This window comes from Maniola hyperantus, chromosome 20 (assembly GCF_902806685.2).
Source record: "Maniola hyperantus chromosome 20, iAphHyp1.2, whole genome shotgun sequence".
NCBI lineage: Eukaryota > Metazoa > Arthropoda > Insecta > Lepidoptera > Nymphalidae > Maniola > Maniola hyperantus.
The window spans coordinates 10,175,918-10,193,566 of NC_048555.1; the positions used below are offsets into that span (position 1 = coordinate 10,175,918).

Consider the following 17,649-nt stretch of genomic DNA (forward strand, 5'->3'; position numbering starts at 1 on the left):
CAAATATTCTAAAAAACCCACGCGAACACTTTAAAAAGAAGCTTATGTATGTATATTCTTAATAGCACCACAAAACACAAAATGACAGGTTACAAAACAGAGTTCTTAAAAAGTAGGTACAAAAAGGCGGTCTTAACGCTAAATAGCGATCTCTTCCAGACAGCCTTAACGCTAGGGAGAAAACGAACAAATGGACAATGGGACGTGGTGTAAATAATAAACCTAAATACCAATAGCTAAATAAACTAAACCATATATTAAGAATAATTATGTCCGTATTCCAGACGCAAGCCATCTCTTTAGGAAAGGCATTCAGAACTAGTGGTACAGAATACAGATGCATTTGGCGATAGAAAAGTACTTGTAAAAATTTATTAGAATAAAAATATTTACATATATTTGACTAGTTATCTATCTTTACCACATTTCGTCAAAATTGGTATAACGAACGGGCTGTGAAAAGATTACATACGGACATACCTTCACATTTATAATATTAGTAGGTACTAGCACAGTTTAACGAAATACTACCAGTTGTTCGACGCCTTTGAAGTCGAGCGATGCCGCCGCTCGTGTAGGTATATGCAAGGGTTGTCACAAAATTGGAATTAAAATCGCGGGGAAATCGGTGAAACTTTAGACCCTTGTTCTGTTTAGAATTCGTATAGCATCCGTAGACAGAACAGTAATGCACCATTTTATGATAGAGCTTACTAAACGACACTTAAAATATTTAAAACCACGCTCACGTAAACCCTCGTCCATCAATCACACAGACTACGCGAATCTGTGTGCAGCGGGCCCCGCCGCCCGCGCTCTGCAACCCACCCCACCGTTGCTCTGTACAAGTACATTCGTAATTCGACTGTATATTTCATGGCTGTGGTACTAGGTATAGTGCTGCGTCGCGTTTCGCTAAAAGCTGTGGCTCTGAGGTTAGATTTTGTACGCGTTGTTAGAATCATAATACAAAAACGTCCACTGAGTTACCTAAATAAATGTATAGATGTTATTCATAGAAATAGTTTTTCGAAAATATATTGTAAGAAAGACTACAAGCTATTTTAAAAGAATTACTAAGAATAAAAGCTGATAGAGCTTGCACTGTCATCATAAAAGGCGACAAAATCGGAGAGCCCAACCTATTATTATTATCCCAAGAAAAGCCCCATTACATTAGGTTTAACCCCTAGTCAAAATAGTAGTGGTCACAATAGGGTTGATGACTATTAGTCAAATCAGCAACTTTTTTCAAACGTCAAATCGAAACGCTCACTTTATAGGGATAGTAAGGTTCACTTAGTATGGGAGCTTGTTTAAAATCATAAGCTATGTAATATACAGATGTGACGTCATAAAATTTGACGTAATTTGATTTAGTTGGATCGATAATTTTACAATGGTTAGCAAACTTAAAACTAACAGCGGACGTGGATTTTACGAATTGTGGAAGACCCTGCCTGTATCTAATAATTCCTAAGAAATAATTTATCTTTGACATCAAGGCATCATGCCAATTCAAACAACTGTTTCCATCACACAAATGTTTGTCCAGAGTGGGAATAGAACCCATGGCCGATGTATTCGAACTCAGTTATTACCCACTAGGCTAACAAATCAGTTTATATGAATTTTTATTTATCCTATCTATAGGCAGTCTGATTCAGTAATTCATATTATATCATTTAATTTAAAGCTTTGGTTTGAGTGAACTACAGGACTCTAGATGCTTAACATTTAAATGTACCATGAAACAATAATATCTTCCAAAAAGATAAAAATAGTATAGGTTAAATAATAATTATTGTTTTACCTTAGAGCTTATTTCAAACTATGGGAAATAAATAAATAAATTAATAATTATATTAATATAGTCCAGTCAATATTCACCTATAATAATATAATTTATACCCGTAGTTTGAAATAAGCCTAAAAGTAAATGAAAATATAGTAATATATTATGTTAAATTTTAATTATAATATTATTTATTTACAGTTTATTTAGAAAAAAGGTATTAATTCTTATTCAAATTCTGTAATAGTCTGCTTCACTGCTAATGGATAGAACAGAGTTTCAAATAAAATTTCATTTTTGTTTTGCGGCTAAAGGTGCAGACACACTATCGTAGTACGCGTCGATCGACCACTGAGCGCACATTGAGCAAAACACGCCAGAATGCCACAACAGACTAGTGTCGTGAGATAGATGAGAGACGTTTATTAAACTAGGCCAGAGCGCTGTGCGAGCTGAATGACACTCTACTGCGTCGTAACAAGAGTCGATATTTAGTTGCGGATTACGTCTGCGGAGTGATCCTTTTGTATTAGGAGGTACAATTAAGTATTCTGCTCTAGAGTGCACATTACTGTGCACGTCTTCACCGCCGACTGTCGCGTCACAGACAACACAATGGTGTGTTTGCACCTTTAGTGAACTGATGTTGTTCGCTATACTCTATCCGCGGAAAGAAATTAGTATAGCGCTCTCTCTGTTACGTAATCCCATACAAATGATAGAGCCTCATCTCAGTGGGCGCTAACCATTTTGAGTAACCAACCAATCAAAACCGGAACTGTTTTACCGATTTAAAATTTGGTATAGAGGTAACTTGCATCCCGGAAATTGACATTGGCAACTTTTTATCAAAGAGTTCAAACGGGATTTTAAAAACAAGTGAATCCACGCGGACGGTATCATCCAGTTTACTATAAATCTTTATCTATATTTAATTTATTATAAATCTAAAACAGTAGATATTTAAAATATACACATCCGTCCATTGCTATGTTGGCATTGTGGCTAATTCCATTGTACACAATCTCTAAACTAAACTAAAATGACACGTCTAAATCTATTGCTATCCCTTTCATAATGTTGCTTACAGAAAAGGATAGCACTAGATTAAGACCTGTTAATTTAGTTTAGTTTAGAGATTGTGTACTAGAGAATCGGCCCCATTATTTATTGAAGTAAAAAATATTTTTATATAATTACATTTTGAAGGAAAATAACCACAAATATTTTAGCAGCTAGGTATTGATTTCATTTTGTGTTATATTTCTAATTCTGATAATGTACCTACGTCTCTTTTCTTTTGAAAACTTTCTACTTTCACTTTTATTTGCAAACCTTATGAAGACCACTGTAGTGTATGTATACTTCACTTCGTTCTATCCATTAGAGTCAAGCGCGAAGGCGGCGCGCGCGTGCGAGTAGTAAAGGGCCTTATTAATGATCAATTAAAATTCATAGGCCTTACTGGGTGGACCATGAATAAGGCCCTTAACTAGATGAACACTCACTATTTCACACACAGAATACAAAATATAGTATACTAAATGTGCTTTAATTTAAAAAATAGAGTAATAATTATTTATCAATTGTATAGCCATTCCTTGATTCAAAATTTTTATTTTTATTTCACAGTTGTGATAATACTAGCATTAATATTAATTTGTTATAAGACTTTAAATAGTTAAATAAAAACGTTTGTAAATAATTTTGTTGTTTTGTATTTGTTTAGTCTTTACACATGTATATCGCATACCTTCCCTATAGTGCTTCTCTTACTGCTAGGTAGGTAGGTACCTAAATAATAATTAATTATTCTATAGTGGCAGGACCATAGATTAATCATTGGTCTCGCTCCGCTCTACTAGATACCGCCGGTGTACTACGAAGTAGTACATCCAAATTCTTTGCTTCAGTAAAGTGAAATTGTAAGGGATCGCTTCTCTATACCTAGTATCATAACTCTATGTAGGTCAGTGATTAATTTTATTACTAAGGCCACACGAGTAGCTAAGGCCACGGCCAATGTGAACTGCCCCTAGTTTAACGATATTTTGATACCCAGTCTACGTCCATACCAATCGTAGATAGAGTAATAAAGGTAGATGCAGGAACGTTTGCTTTCTCATTCGCACTAAAAAGAGAGCACAGATAAAGTTACTAATGTGATAAACAGAGACGCAGCTGACCTATTTTTTGTCCCTTATCGTGGAACTGGTTTTTTTCAAACATACATACAAGAAGTTGCAAAACAAACTTTGAGAATTCGTGGCGTAATTTTCGCTTTATCAACACTATGGTTTCTTTTTTTTAATGGTATGGACCATAGATTATCTACTATATTGGTATCGTAGATAGAAAATAGGTAGATTTAAGTATTGTGTAACCGCGTATGAGATAGCGATAGCACGACGTAACGATGAATAACACGAGAATTATTACCATTGTTTAGTTAACAATATTTGTATTAAACGCTTTTTATGTGAAAAGAAGTAAATAACTCATAAGAAATACAACTACGCCACGAATTCTCAAAGTTTGTTTTGCAACTTCTTGTATGTATTCTTGAAAAAACCAGTTACACGATAAGGGACAAAAAATAGGTTAGCTGCGTCTCTGTTTATCACATTAGTAACTTTATCTGTGCTCTCTTTTTAGTGCGAATGAGAAAGTAAACGTTCCTGCATCTACCTTTATTACTCTATCTACGGCCGAAACCCTGTTTTTATAGTTATGTTGAAATGTAGTGTTGTTTCTTACACACTTATGAAAATTTCGATAAGCTTGAGCTAGTTTCCAATCCGCTATTTTCTATAGGACCTTAGGGAAACTCTATGGTTAAACCCCAGAGCCAGAGGTATCCTACTATGGAGCTCCATGTAGTTCTCCTTTTCACAATGTTCGGTGTAGTGGAAGGGGACAGCGTTATATATAGTTGAGTCTTCGACGTTTTGTAGAAGTTCCTTGCAAATTCTAGATTATTCGTCTATTGCATAGACGAATAATCTAGAATTTGCAAGGAACTTCTGCTGTCAATTGTCAAAGTCAGTGTGACACTTTTCATTAAAAATTGAAGTAGCAAGAAAATAACACCAATTATTTCTCTTGATTTTTCTTTCGAAAGAAGTTATAAGTTACGTGGAAGGACTTCTAATTGTTACACTGGCTGCACTTGATTCGGACAAGGCTCAAACAATGGAGGTGGACGTATATACAATTGCTGAAACTTCTCGTTTACCACTCATCGACGAAACATCGGCTCTTGGGACGACGGCACCGAAAGACAGGTTCGTTATTTGCTGTAAATACAAAACATACTTGACTTCTGTACACAATTTCATACATTTAGGATGACTTCCTCGACTTTCAGCAAGTTTCGCCGTATCTCCTTGCTCTGCAGTGCTAGTAACATAGTTCTTAGTAGTGGGTACTAATTATAAAATAATATTCATTTAACACCCACGCTACCGCCTTAAGCAGTGGTTTTATTAGGACACGCTCTATAAATTTTTTACCTTGTTGTGTCAAGTAAAAAAAGCACCATCTGCTTGAGGGGTACCTAACATTTTGAATAAACGGAATATAACTGCATGAAAAGTTACTATTGTGTAGTACTATTGTAAATTCTGACTTTTTATAAGAGACCATAGAATTCTAAATACGGTAATAGAATTGGCATCTACTGTACTTTAATACCATGACAGCATACCTATAATTTTCAAGCTCTCACACATACAGAAATCCTAACAACACACAAAATACCTACAAGCATAGTTTATAGCATCTTTAAACTGGAATGCTGTGCAAATATCTCTATTTTTACAGTAGATAATGCCCAGTGATAGCCTAGTCGGTAGGATGTCCGCCTTCTGATCGATGGTCGGGGGTATGATCCCGGGCACGCACCTCTAACTTTTCAGAGTTATGTGCGTTTTAAATAATTAAATATCACTTGCTTTAATGGTGAAGGAAAACATCGTGAGGAAACCTGCATGCCTGAGAGTTCTCCATAATGTTCTCAAAGGTGTGTGAAGTCTACCAATCCGCACATGTCCAGCGTGGCAGCCTATGGCCAAAACCCTTCTCACTATGAGAGGAGACCCATGCTCTGTAGTGAGCCGGTGATGGGTTGATCATGATGATGATGAATGCCCAGTGATGGTTTACTAGTCTAGTATTAGTCTGTATGTTGAAAACCTCATGCTCTTTTACCTCTGTTCTTGTTCAGCATTATCTATTGAATATTTCGGGATAAAAGTGGCCGATGTCCTTCCCCGGGACGTAAGTTGTCTCTGCTACAAATTTCATAAAAATTGGTTAAACAGGTCAACTGTGAAAAGCTAGCCAACAGACAGAGGCGTCTCTAGCCCTTGTGGCGCCCATGTGCAACCAGTACCCTGGCGCCCTCTAGTCTAGTAGGAGCAGGGTCAAAATGGAATACTAACAGTTATATTTTCAAACGGAAATTCGGATGCAAATGGTGCAATTATAAATGATGATTTTAAATGATGGCGGCGTCGGCCATAACACGAGCGCAGGGTCTTTTTAGAGCGCCGGCATCGACGCATCTTTGGAGGTGTCGCATTAGAGGGCGCTCGGCGCTCGTGTGCGCCGACCACCCTTCACCATAGGTAAAGACGCCTCTGCCAACAGAGACAGACACATTTACAAATTTGCAGATGCCTAGGCATGTGTTATGTACAATTATCTGTTTTCCCATGGAACTGAGATACTTGCTGGAATAAAAGTGCCAAGTAATAGGTATGTTTGGAAATAAGGAATAAGCCTTAAATCAATAGGCACACACTCAAGCATTTGTCAATGTGAATGTTATCATACCATAATGACTGATAGATAACATGTTTGCAACTATAACCTTAGTAGCTTTGAATTTATAGATAAGGGCAAGTTGCATACAATCGTTCATTTTAACAATAATATCACCATACAAACTACTGAACTAATCTAGATACAGTGTACATAGTTATAAAGTACTAAGTTATGCTCGCGATCTCGTCCGCGGGGACTACACAAATTTCAAACCCCTATTACACCCCCTTAGAGATTGCATTTTCAAAAATTCTTTGTTAGCGGGTGCCTACGTCATAATAGCTATCTGCATGCCAAATTTCGAGCCAGTGCCAAATTTGAGCTGTGCGTTGATAGATCAGTCAGTCAGTCAGTCGGTCAGTCAGCCAGTCAGTCACTTTTTCCTTTTATATATTTTGACAACCTCCCTGGCGCAGTGATAAGTGCTGTGGTCTTATTAGTGGGAGGTCCCGAGTTCGATTCCTGACAGGGGTTTGGAATTTTATAGTTTCTGTTTTGGTAATTTCTGGTCTGCCCCCCAATTGTGTAAGAATAACCATTTTATGGCTATCGCAATCGTCAAGAAATTCTACCCTTTGATTGGCTGTAAAAAAATGTAAACAGCGAATCAACCAATCAAACTGCAGAATTTCTTGATGATTGCGATAGTGATGAAATGGTTATTCTTACACAATCGGGGGGCTGGTCTGGTGGGAGGCTTCGGCCGTGGCTAGTTACCACCCTACCGGCAAAGCCGTGCCGTCTATTATATATATATATAGCTATTTAGCGTTCTGGTACGATGCTGTGTAGAAACCAAAGGGGCATGGGCTTAATAAAAACTGCTGTACCCCTTCCAGGTTAGCCCGCTTATGTCTTTTAAAAGATAGACTGCATCATCACTTAACACCAGGTGAGATTGCAGTCAAGGGCTAGCTTGTATCTGTTTAAAAAAAACTAAACATTGCACCAAAATTGATTGAAACCTGATAAAGCAAGTAGGTATCATGATACACATCAAATAAATATTGTCATTTACAGTGATTGCAAAACAAGTAGTCCAATCTGAAGTCACAACATGGTGGTTTGCACAGGTACAGTTAACGGCAAGCCCAGCTGGGATCAGTTTTTGCACACTGCAATCTGAACATGAGGCATATGACTGCAGTGACCAGTCATATCCTCATGTTCAGATTAAAGTTGTTTTGTAATCACTAAACAAAGTTATTCAGTAGTTATATTGGAATTTACACAATTAAATTCTTTGTTACCAACAAATATATAAATGAATTCTTTGTTGGTAGATGTGTGTTATAAAAAATTCTTAGTAATTAGTGATACAAGTTAGTATTTAGAATGATTCATTAGTCAATTACAAACCCTTATTGGACCCAGTTAATAGCAATTCTCGAGTCTTATGTAAAGTTTATAATATGATCTTATGATGTTTAGTGTGTGATTGTTGTGTGAAGTATATTAGTGAACTGTTTTTTTAAAGTGTAATTGAAATATTATAACTGTTGTTGATTGGTTTAATGATGGAGACGTAGGTGTATACGTGTTTATTTCTTTAAGTCTTAAGATATACTCTATTATGTACTAACACTATTTATGAGGATACTAGCTGATAACCGCGACTTCGTCAGAGTGGATTTAGTTTTTAAAAATTATGTTGGAACTCTTTGATTTTCCAGCATAAAAATTAGCCTAAATAATACATAAGAAATCATGTTGTAGTTATAATCAATTAAACACACTTTCGCATTTATAATTTTAAAAATATTATGTACAAAATGTGAGCGGTTACACTTTTTATATAGTTTTCCTACAATAGATGTGTATACTTTTAAGTGGCATGTCACACAGAACAAGACTGTATTATTTATTTTTAAGTGCATTGAGAATGTGAACTTGCTGTTGGTGTACCGAAATTTAAAAAAAAAATAAAAAAAAAAACTATGATCTAACATCCTATTGTTAATAATATTGCTTAATCTGACTTACATATTATGTGTCACCTTTCTTGCAATTCAATGCGTATGCAACTTTTAGCGTAAGCACTTTTATAAGTCTCAATAGAAAAAAATACAAATGAGTTGCATTTTTATGTTACTGTTAATTTAATAGAATAGAATAGAATGTTTTTTTATTCATGTAAACTTTTTAAAAGTGCTTATGAATAGTCAGGTAGTTTTAATTTACCACTGGTTCGGAATGCCGTTCCTACCGAGAAGAACCAGCAAGAAACTCGGCGGTTGCTCTTTTTAATTTTTCAATTTACAATGTTATTATACCGTACTATACAAGCCATTTCAGCCCCGTGCATTGCTGGAGCGAGTCAAATCCAAGCTTTTTTATCGTTTTCATAGTCTGCGACTGTATAATATGCTTTTTTTAGGAGCATACTTTTAACACATTTTTAAAACTTGTGTAAAGGCAAGTCTAAAATTGCTTGTGGAATATTATTATAAAATATTACACTCATTCCCACATGTTAATTGTTATCGAACTATGAAGCATGACTTATACATTACAAGATAATGTGGTTAATTCTCTTGTGCACAATCTTTAAACTAAATTGACTTGCTTATAGGTGCAGGAAAACATCGTGAGGAAACCTGCACGCCTGTGACTTTTCCATAATGTTCTCAAAAGCTGTGTGAGAGGAGACCCGTACTCAGTAATGAGCCAGCGATGGGTTGATCATGATGATGACACTAGAAACGGATTTTAGTATAGTTCCCAGCAGTTAAATAGTCGCGTCTGACCTAAGATGGGAGTGCAAGTTTGCGCAGGTATTGTTCCATGCAGTCGTGTACTGTGTACGGGTGTATAACTCACACTAATGCAGATGGTAAATGCGGGGTGCGGTGCAGCGCGCGGGGTGGTGTGTTCCGCTTCCTCGCGTCGCGCGCCCTACTGAATCCTAAAAAATGCTATTGCGACGCGTCTTGCGTCTTAATTGGCGCGGAAGATAGTAGTGTTTGTCACATTGTAACAGGTTGATAGCCGTGCTGGACCAAGTAGAGATGCGCGTGGAGCGTCTGAGGCGAGACACGGTGCGCATAGAGGAGGAACGGGACTCCTTGTTGTCTACCCTCGACAGTGTGAAGCATTCCGAGCTGCTGGCTGAGATTACTGAATGTGAGTCATCATCTTCATCATCATTATCAACCGATAGACGTCCACTGCTGGACATAGGTCTCTTGTAGGGACTGAAACACGCCACGGTCTTGCGTCGCCTGAATCTAGCCGCTCCCTGCGACTCGTTTTATGTCGTCTGTCCACCCAGTGGGGGGTCTTCCAAGCCTGCGCTTTCCGGTGCGAAGTTGTCATTCTAGCACCTTGGGACCCCAACACTCAACAGCTATCGGTTTTTCGAACTATGTGCCCTGCTTGACACTTCAGCTTCGCAACCAGTTGAGCTATATCGGTTACTCTAGTTCTCCTACGGATCTCCTCATTTCTGATTTGATCAGATAGAGAAACTCCAAGAGATCTATCTCTTCATCGCCCGCTGTATGTAAGTCATAACTAACCGTATTATAAATACGAAAGTAAGTTTGTTTGTTGGTTTATTGAATTGTCTTTCAATGACGTCGCAACGCAACGTAGCAACGGATCGGCTTGATTTTTAACATGGGTAGTTATACATCTGGAGAGTGACATAGACTAATTTTATCCAGGAAAATCAAAGAGTACCCACATGACTTTTAAAACCTTAATCCACGCAGACGAAGACGCGGGCATCAGGTAGTCAAAAAATAAAATAAACACAACACAGTACTTATTATTGGCGACCTTATTGCTAACAGTGGTTGTTTAATTATTTTACTCTTATTTCAATAATCCATTCTTCCATACTAATATTATAAATGCGAAAGTGTCTGTCTGTCTGTCTGCCTGCTAGCTTTTCACGGCCCAACAGTTCAACCGATTTCGGTAAAATATGGTACAGAGATAGCTTACATCCCAGGGAAGGACATAGGCTACTTTTGATCCCGGAAAATCAAAGAGTTCCCACGGGATTTTAAAAAACCTAAATTCACGCGGACGGAGTCGCGGGCATCATCTAGTGATTATATAACTATTTTATCCATCTGAATTCATTTTTATTAACATTATACTTGTCATTACTATTACGATTTCATTCAAAATGAGCATTATTATACAAGAACCTCCCTGGCGCAGTGGTGAGCGCTGTGGTCTTATTAGTGGGAGGTCCCGGGTTCGATTCCTGGCAGGGGTTTGGAATTTTATAATTTCTAAATTTCTAGTCTGGTCTGGTGGGAGGCTTCGGCCGTGGCTAGTTACCACCCTACCGGCAAAGCCGTGCCGCCAAGCGATTTAGCGTTCCGGTACGATGCCGTGTAGAAACCAAAGGGGTTTGGGTTTAATAAAAACTGCCATACCCCTTCCAGGTTAGCCCGCTATCATCTTAGACTGCATCATCACTTACCACCAGGTGAGATTGCAGTCAAGGGCTAACTTGTATCTGAATAAAAAATAAAAAAAAACTGATTACACCGGCTATTGTATGTAAAACAACAACTTTAATTGAAGAGCATCTGTAATGGCATGTTACCTCATTTTTTCATAATGCATAATACAATGGAAATTGTAGTTTATTTCCAGAGGATAAAGTTGCTAATTGCTCCTTACTAGCTGTTTGTAACGACTGTGAATTATATTATCCATACTAAATAAAAAAATAAATGCGAAAGTGTGTCTGTCTGTCTGCTAGCTTTTCACGGCCTAAGAGTTTAACTGATATTGATGAAATTTGGTAGCTTACATCCCGGGGAAGGACATAGGCTACTTTGTAACCTAGAAAATTAAAGAGTTCCCACGGGATTTTAAAAAAACCTAAATCGACGCGGACGAAGTCGCGGGCATCATCTAGTTTTAAAATATAATCTTTCTAATGAAATTGCACTTTATGTGCAAGTGATAATTCTTGTGTCAAAATCTTTTAAACTAATAATAATAATAAATAAAACACGCACTCACGCATACTCTCTCACGTATTCTCTCTCTCCCACACACAAACACACACCCACACACACACAGACACACATACTCTCGCACATACACACACACATACATATGTTGAGAATCACCTACTAGGTATTTTTACTAGTTAATTGACTTTTATATTTTCATATTATTATATTATTGTAAAGCTTGTTTAAATTATCAAACGTACTGTAATAAATTTATAATCAATGGGGCCGATTCTCTTGTACACAATCTCTAAACTAAACTAAATTAACAGGTCTAAATCTAGTGCTATCCTTTTCCGCAAGCAACATTATGAAAGGGATAGCAATAGATTTAGACGTGTCGTTTTAGTTTAGTTTAGAGATTGTGTACAAGAGAATTGGCCCCATTATCTATTTAAGTAATCTGTAAAAAATTGTAATCCTATTTGGCCTTATTTTCAGTCTGTTATTATGTAAAATTATATTGTACATATCGCTGTTGATTGCAAAAAACGAATAAAATAAAATTATGATCAAAGGCAAATATGGCACCTTATTTCCAGGTGATAAGGAAGATATCACCCGGTACGCGGACCGCATCCTGGCGCGGGCTATGACCGTGGAGGTAGCGGTGCGGACTGACCGTGACCCGCAGCAAGAGGAGGCTTTGCACCAGGTATGACTTATACTAACAGACCTTTATAGATGGGTATAGATAGTTCAATCTACGATGACGCGCCCCACTCTTTGTCTCAATCGGTTACAATGCACAATAAGCTATGTGCTGAGACTGTGAGTTCTATCGTAAGTGGTAACGCACCGATCAGCGATGTGGGCACACTCACAAGAAGATAAATTAGGTAGAGATCACTCCCCAGCCGTCGTTTCCTCGCACGAAAAATATTGGGGCGCGTATTCGTGGATTAAACTATCTATAACGGGCTGCCCTGTTTTTAAAAGTGTGTCGTTTTACCCAAAGGTGTTCAGTATCTTTTCCAATCATCGATATGGCATATATTCCAAAGACTGAATATTTGAGTCTGCTACTTTTTTTTTTTAAATGAAAGCAAATCTTACGCTATATTATTTAGTCAAATATGAATTAATTATTATGATATGTGTGTGTAGTTGACTCAAAGTCAAAATACTTAGAACCTAGAGCCGTAAAGTGAGATAAAAAATATATTTGTGTAACTAGAAAACTTGAAAAAGGTTCGGTAGATTCTATAGAGCTACATCGGATTCTATGGATCGATGTCGGACAACCGCATTTGAAGTTGGAAATCTCCCTGGCCCATCTGGGATGTGTAGGTACATATTCTACTATGCTCAGTAGCCAATAATTCTGTTCCAGGTGAATTTGTTAATAGACCAGCTAGTGGTATCAGTTCACGAAGACACCGTCATAGCGCATACACGCTGTCAGACATACATGAACGCTTGTACATCCCAGCCGGATTACAGCAGTGGGACTGATAGAAACTTCGAGACGGCCATCCTGGGTTGCACGCTGGACGACCAGAAACGCGTCAAGAAACGTCTCCAAGGACTCCTAGACTACATCGCGAAGATGAATGTTACTACATGCTCGTGAGTGCGGGCTAACTTTACCAGTCTTCATTTTCAATGAAAGTTTTAATGCTTCACGTTTGCGTATACGTTTTTTGTAAGTTTCTTCGTACTCGCAAGTTCTCGGCGTCTTAACAATATTTGATAGGAACTGTCAAATATTTGTCTTAAAATGACTGCTTAAAAATATTGTGACAGTTTTTTCTGTGGTTTAATATCAGGTACAGGCTAAAGTCGCAAACTGTTTCGTTGGTCTAATGTCATTAATTGAATAATAATGATGTCTTAGACTTGAGAGTCTGTATTTAATTAGTAGCGGAATAGATAGAAAACCGACACGGCCGTACTGAGGTGTTCGCTGGATGATCAAAAGTGACTTAAGACGCCTTCAAGGACTCCTAGACTACATCGCCAAAATAAATGTTAGTACATGCTCGTGAGTGGAGGCTAATTTTACTAATCTTCATATTCAATACTTTTATGTTAGCATACACGTTTTTTGTTAGTTTTTTCGTACTCACAAGTTCTCAGCTTCTTACCAATATTTTGCAGTAACTATCAAATATTACCATAATAAGTAGATTGGTGGAAAATATTGTGACAGTTCTGTCTATAATTAATTAATACCGGGAACAGGCTACAATCGTATATTGTTTCGTCGATTATTTTGCTTAATATTAGGTCGTATACGTAAACCGGCCTAACTTAATTAATTAAATAATATTGACGTTGTCAGCGTGTTTGCATTATTCGATTAGTAGCAGAACAGATAAAAAGTCGACACGGCCATACTGATCTACACTACGAACAAAGGCGCGTCAAAGAATCCTACTACAACTAGAGCTTAGAGCTATACAGGAACTAGAGTTTAGACTAAATTGTGAAGATGAATGTTACTACAGTCTCGTGAGTGCAGGCTAACTTTACTAATCTTCATATTCAATGAAAGTTTACATGCTAGTTCAAAAATTCACGTGAGTTTACATGCATACATCAAACTATTTGACAGAAATTGTCACAATATTTAATAGACACTGTCAAATATTCGTCTTAAATGTTAAGAAGAGTACCGGGAACAGAATTAAATAGCAAATGGTTTCGTCGATTTTTTCGCTTAAAATTTACATCGCAAAAGTCGGTGATTGAATTCGTAATGGTATTGATTTTTGAACGAATTTTTTACGTGCGCCACCTCTTACTTAGTAACTAGAGTATGATCTCTGAAAAATATTTTACTATAACAGTATGGACGACTGTTACTAGGTTCGTTGGTAGAAAATAACCAATAAAACCCCATTAGCTCAATGGTAAAAAGAACTAAAATATGAAAGGTCAAGATTTTGATCTAATGGTCAAGATTCATAAAATAGCTAATTAATCGAAAATTAAAAAAAAGAAAAAAGGCATGATTTGCGACATTGCACAAAATAAACAGGATTTTTTGTACTTTATTTCACTAAAAAATTCTCAACTGTACAGTGGTGGTGGTCAACCGAATGACCGAAATAGAGTTTATTGGTTTTGTTAATATTCATCTAAATAATAAATAGGTACATTAATACTTACTACAGTACTTAAATATGTGATTCCAGATACATGTCAAGTCATTAATAAAATATTACTTGCTTTCATTTTTTTGTATTAATTTTATATTTTTGTGTGTCATTTAATTTATGCTTAGACGCAAACATGGATATTGAAATGTATATCTAAACAAGAAATTAATTGAATTTAATGATTTAAAAGTTTAGAAGGTGGCTTTTGTGTATGTAAGGTTGTATGGAAATTCCATCCATACAAATGTTTTGTAAGAGCGATCGCATATATTATATCACCCATTTAGGCACCCACATATAAATATGTGCTATAAAGAAGAATGAGTTTTTCTTATTTTCTATATTTTTTTCATCAGTGCACAATGCAAAATGTATTATTTTTGTGCTTTTATAGACATTTTTTAACGTTCAAAATAGCGATTTAATCTATCTATTGAATCATCGATAATAGTAATATACATGGTCACAGTAACACATACTTAGTTTTTTTTTTTTTCAAAGGACAAAAAGGTAAGGTGTACAGTGCGACAAGGCTCTCTTGGCACTTGAAGGACATTGACAGAGGGCGCTGTTGGAGAACCATGGCTTAGAATATCCAAACAAGAACAAAGGGGACACTTGACGGCAACGTTAGTTCCGATTTTCGCCACGCGCCAAGATAGCCTTGTCGCACTGTAAGGGTTTGTTTATATCATTGAGATCCTTAAAAAATTCGCGGTGTCATTATAGTGTCTATTTATATATTTTTTAGTACGTTTCTAAAAAGAAATGTGCACTGACAAAAAAATAACTTAGGTACTTTTCATAAAATGTGTTGTCTAGAAAGAATGTTTCACCAGTTTAATGTGTAGATAGAAGAAAACAATTAATTATTATAGAGATTTGTGATAGAGGAGGCTGTACTAGATTTGTAATCGTATCTTTGTGTGACCAATACAGAGATTCTTTTTATACTATGCGTTTCACAGAGGCCCTGTACAAGTTTTCAAGTTAACAAAACAAAAATAAGGTAAATGCAAGAACTTATACTCTACTAGCTTATGATCGCGACTTAGTCCGCGTGGACTGCACAAATTTCAAACCTCTATGTCCGCGTGGATTTAGATTTTTAACATTCTGTGGGAACTTTTTGATTTCCCGGAATAGAAAATAGCGTATATCATTCTCCAGGTCTTTAACTTTATGTAAAAATTGTGTGGTTGAAGACAAACCAACAAAGAAACGCTTGCATATTCAGTATGGGCAGAGATAATATATTAAAGAAGTACAGATTGCTAACGTCATACATTCATTTAAAGCTTACGTAAAACTCCTTTAAGTCGCCGGTACCTTTTAGTTCAACTCCTTATAGTGTGATGGCGTTATTGTGCAAGCTAAAATGTGAGTTATCGAATTTATTTAGTGCCATCTATCGAACAGCTGATGAAACTCAATTTTATTTAGAGCCAACTCAAATTTTAATTTTTTTATGACGCACATGACGTCTTCACTTCAATTCACAAACAAAATAGAGAAAAGAAATAAAAGCACTCAGAAAATAGTAACACACCGTCAAATTCAACCGTCACCAATCGAAAGGCAAAATAATAATTTTATTTTCAAGTGACAAGTCATTTTGTTACGCCATCTACTGGAATTTTGTAATACTACTTCAGCTATCCAAAGCAAAAGATAGAACTTGCTATGGATATCGTAAAGTTCAATGAGTCAATAATTAAAATTAAGAATTTGCTTTTTCCGATGGTGATGTTGTGAAAATTTTGTATTTTGTTACTAAATATAAATAAATTTGATGAACCAGACAAGTAAAATATGATATTTCGTCAAATCCATAAAAAATATATTTCATACGAACCAAGTGACGCCATTTAGTAATAGTCTTTAACTAGTTACAATTTTAAATAGAGAGTGAGCGATCTGTACTTGTTTAATATATTATCTGTGGTATGAGTAGTGATGATTTGTAAGGGTTCCTTCACAAAATAGTTGCTAATCATTCATCGATAGTTCAATAGAGACATAAGCACGATGCATAATGAAAAGCATTTCGTAGCTATTACACATATTAAGTATTTATAGAAGTTCCTAGTGTGAAAGAACCTTATGGCTTGCGCACACTGGAGGACGGGCCGGCAAAATATATAAATATATAATAAAATTAATTGAATTTAATGTTTAATATATATTTGTTTTAATATGATTGACCTCGGAGCATCGCAGCGCAGTTTTCTCTAGAGCTTCGAACATTGAAATATATTATGTTACAGTACGCGGCCGAAAGTGATGTGCATCGACCTTTAGAAGGAGATTTGTAGAGCACTGTCTATCGTTGAGACCGATGAAACGTCATATGGGTATGAGTGACAGAGACAACGCTCTACAAAGCCGAAATGTCATTCTAAAGGCCGATGTACATCACTTTCGGCCGCCTACTGTACCTAGATATTTAAACTGTGTTAGTATGGTTACTACCCAGGTATTGATGTATTTTGTATTCCAGAAAATATGTCGTGATCTCGTTTCGGCATCGCGCGTATCTATCGACAAGTGATGTGTCTCTTATATAGCCTTTACATGATATTCAGTTCTTTGATACACAATTTCATAAGTTTAATTTAAAATAAATTAGCTTCAACGATAAACATTTAATCATTTATGTGTTTTTATTCATCTCCTATTTTAAGAACTGCATAGATTCTTAATTTTTTTTTCGCCAGAGTGCAGTGATATAAACTGACCTGCGTGCGAAAATGAGAGGTCAAAAGCGCATTACTATACTCTATGCCTCTATCCGCGGAAAGAAGTTAGTATAACGCCCTCTCTGTTACGTAATCCCATACAAATGACAGAGACAAAAATCTCAGCGGGCGTTAACTAATTATTTTGATACACCAACCAATCAAAAACATGTTTTCAAAAAAATTCTGTGGGCGTTAACCAT

At 36.4% G+C, this 17,649-nt stretch overlaps 1 protein-coding gene across 1 annotated transcript; it reads left to right on the forward strand.

The window, feature by feature from the left end:
* The first annotated feature begins 4,835 nt into the window (after positions 1-4,835).
* On the forward strand, positions 4,836-17,360 carry LOC117991843 (BAG family molecular chaperone regulator 2). The gene is made up of 4 exons (XM_034979482.2): positions 4,836-5,079; positions 9,603-9,745; positions 12,147-12,259; positions 12,938-17,360. The coding sequence occupies exons 1-4, from the start codon at positions 4,988-4,990 to the stop codon at positions 13,175-13,177; spliced, it is 588 nt and encodes a 195-aa protein (XP_034835373.1). The 5' UTR covers positions 4,836-4,987; the 3' UTR covers positions 13,178-17,360.
* Positions 17,361-17,649: the final 289 nt, after the last annotated feature.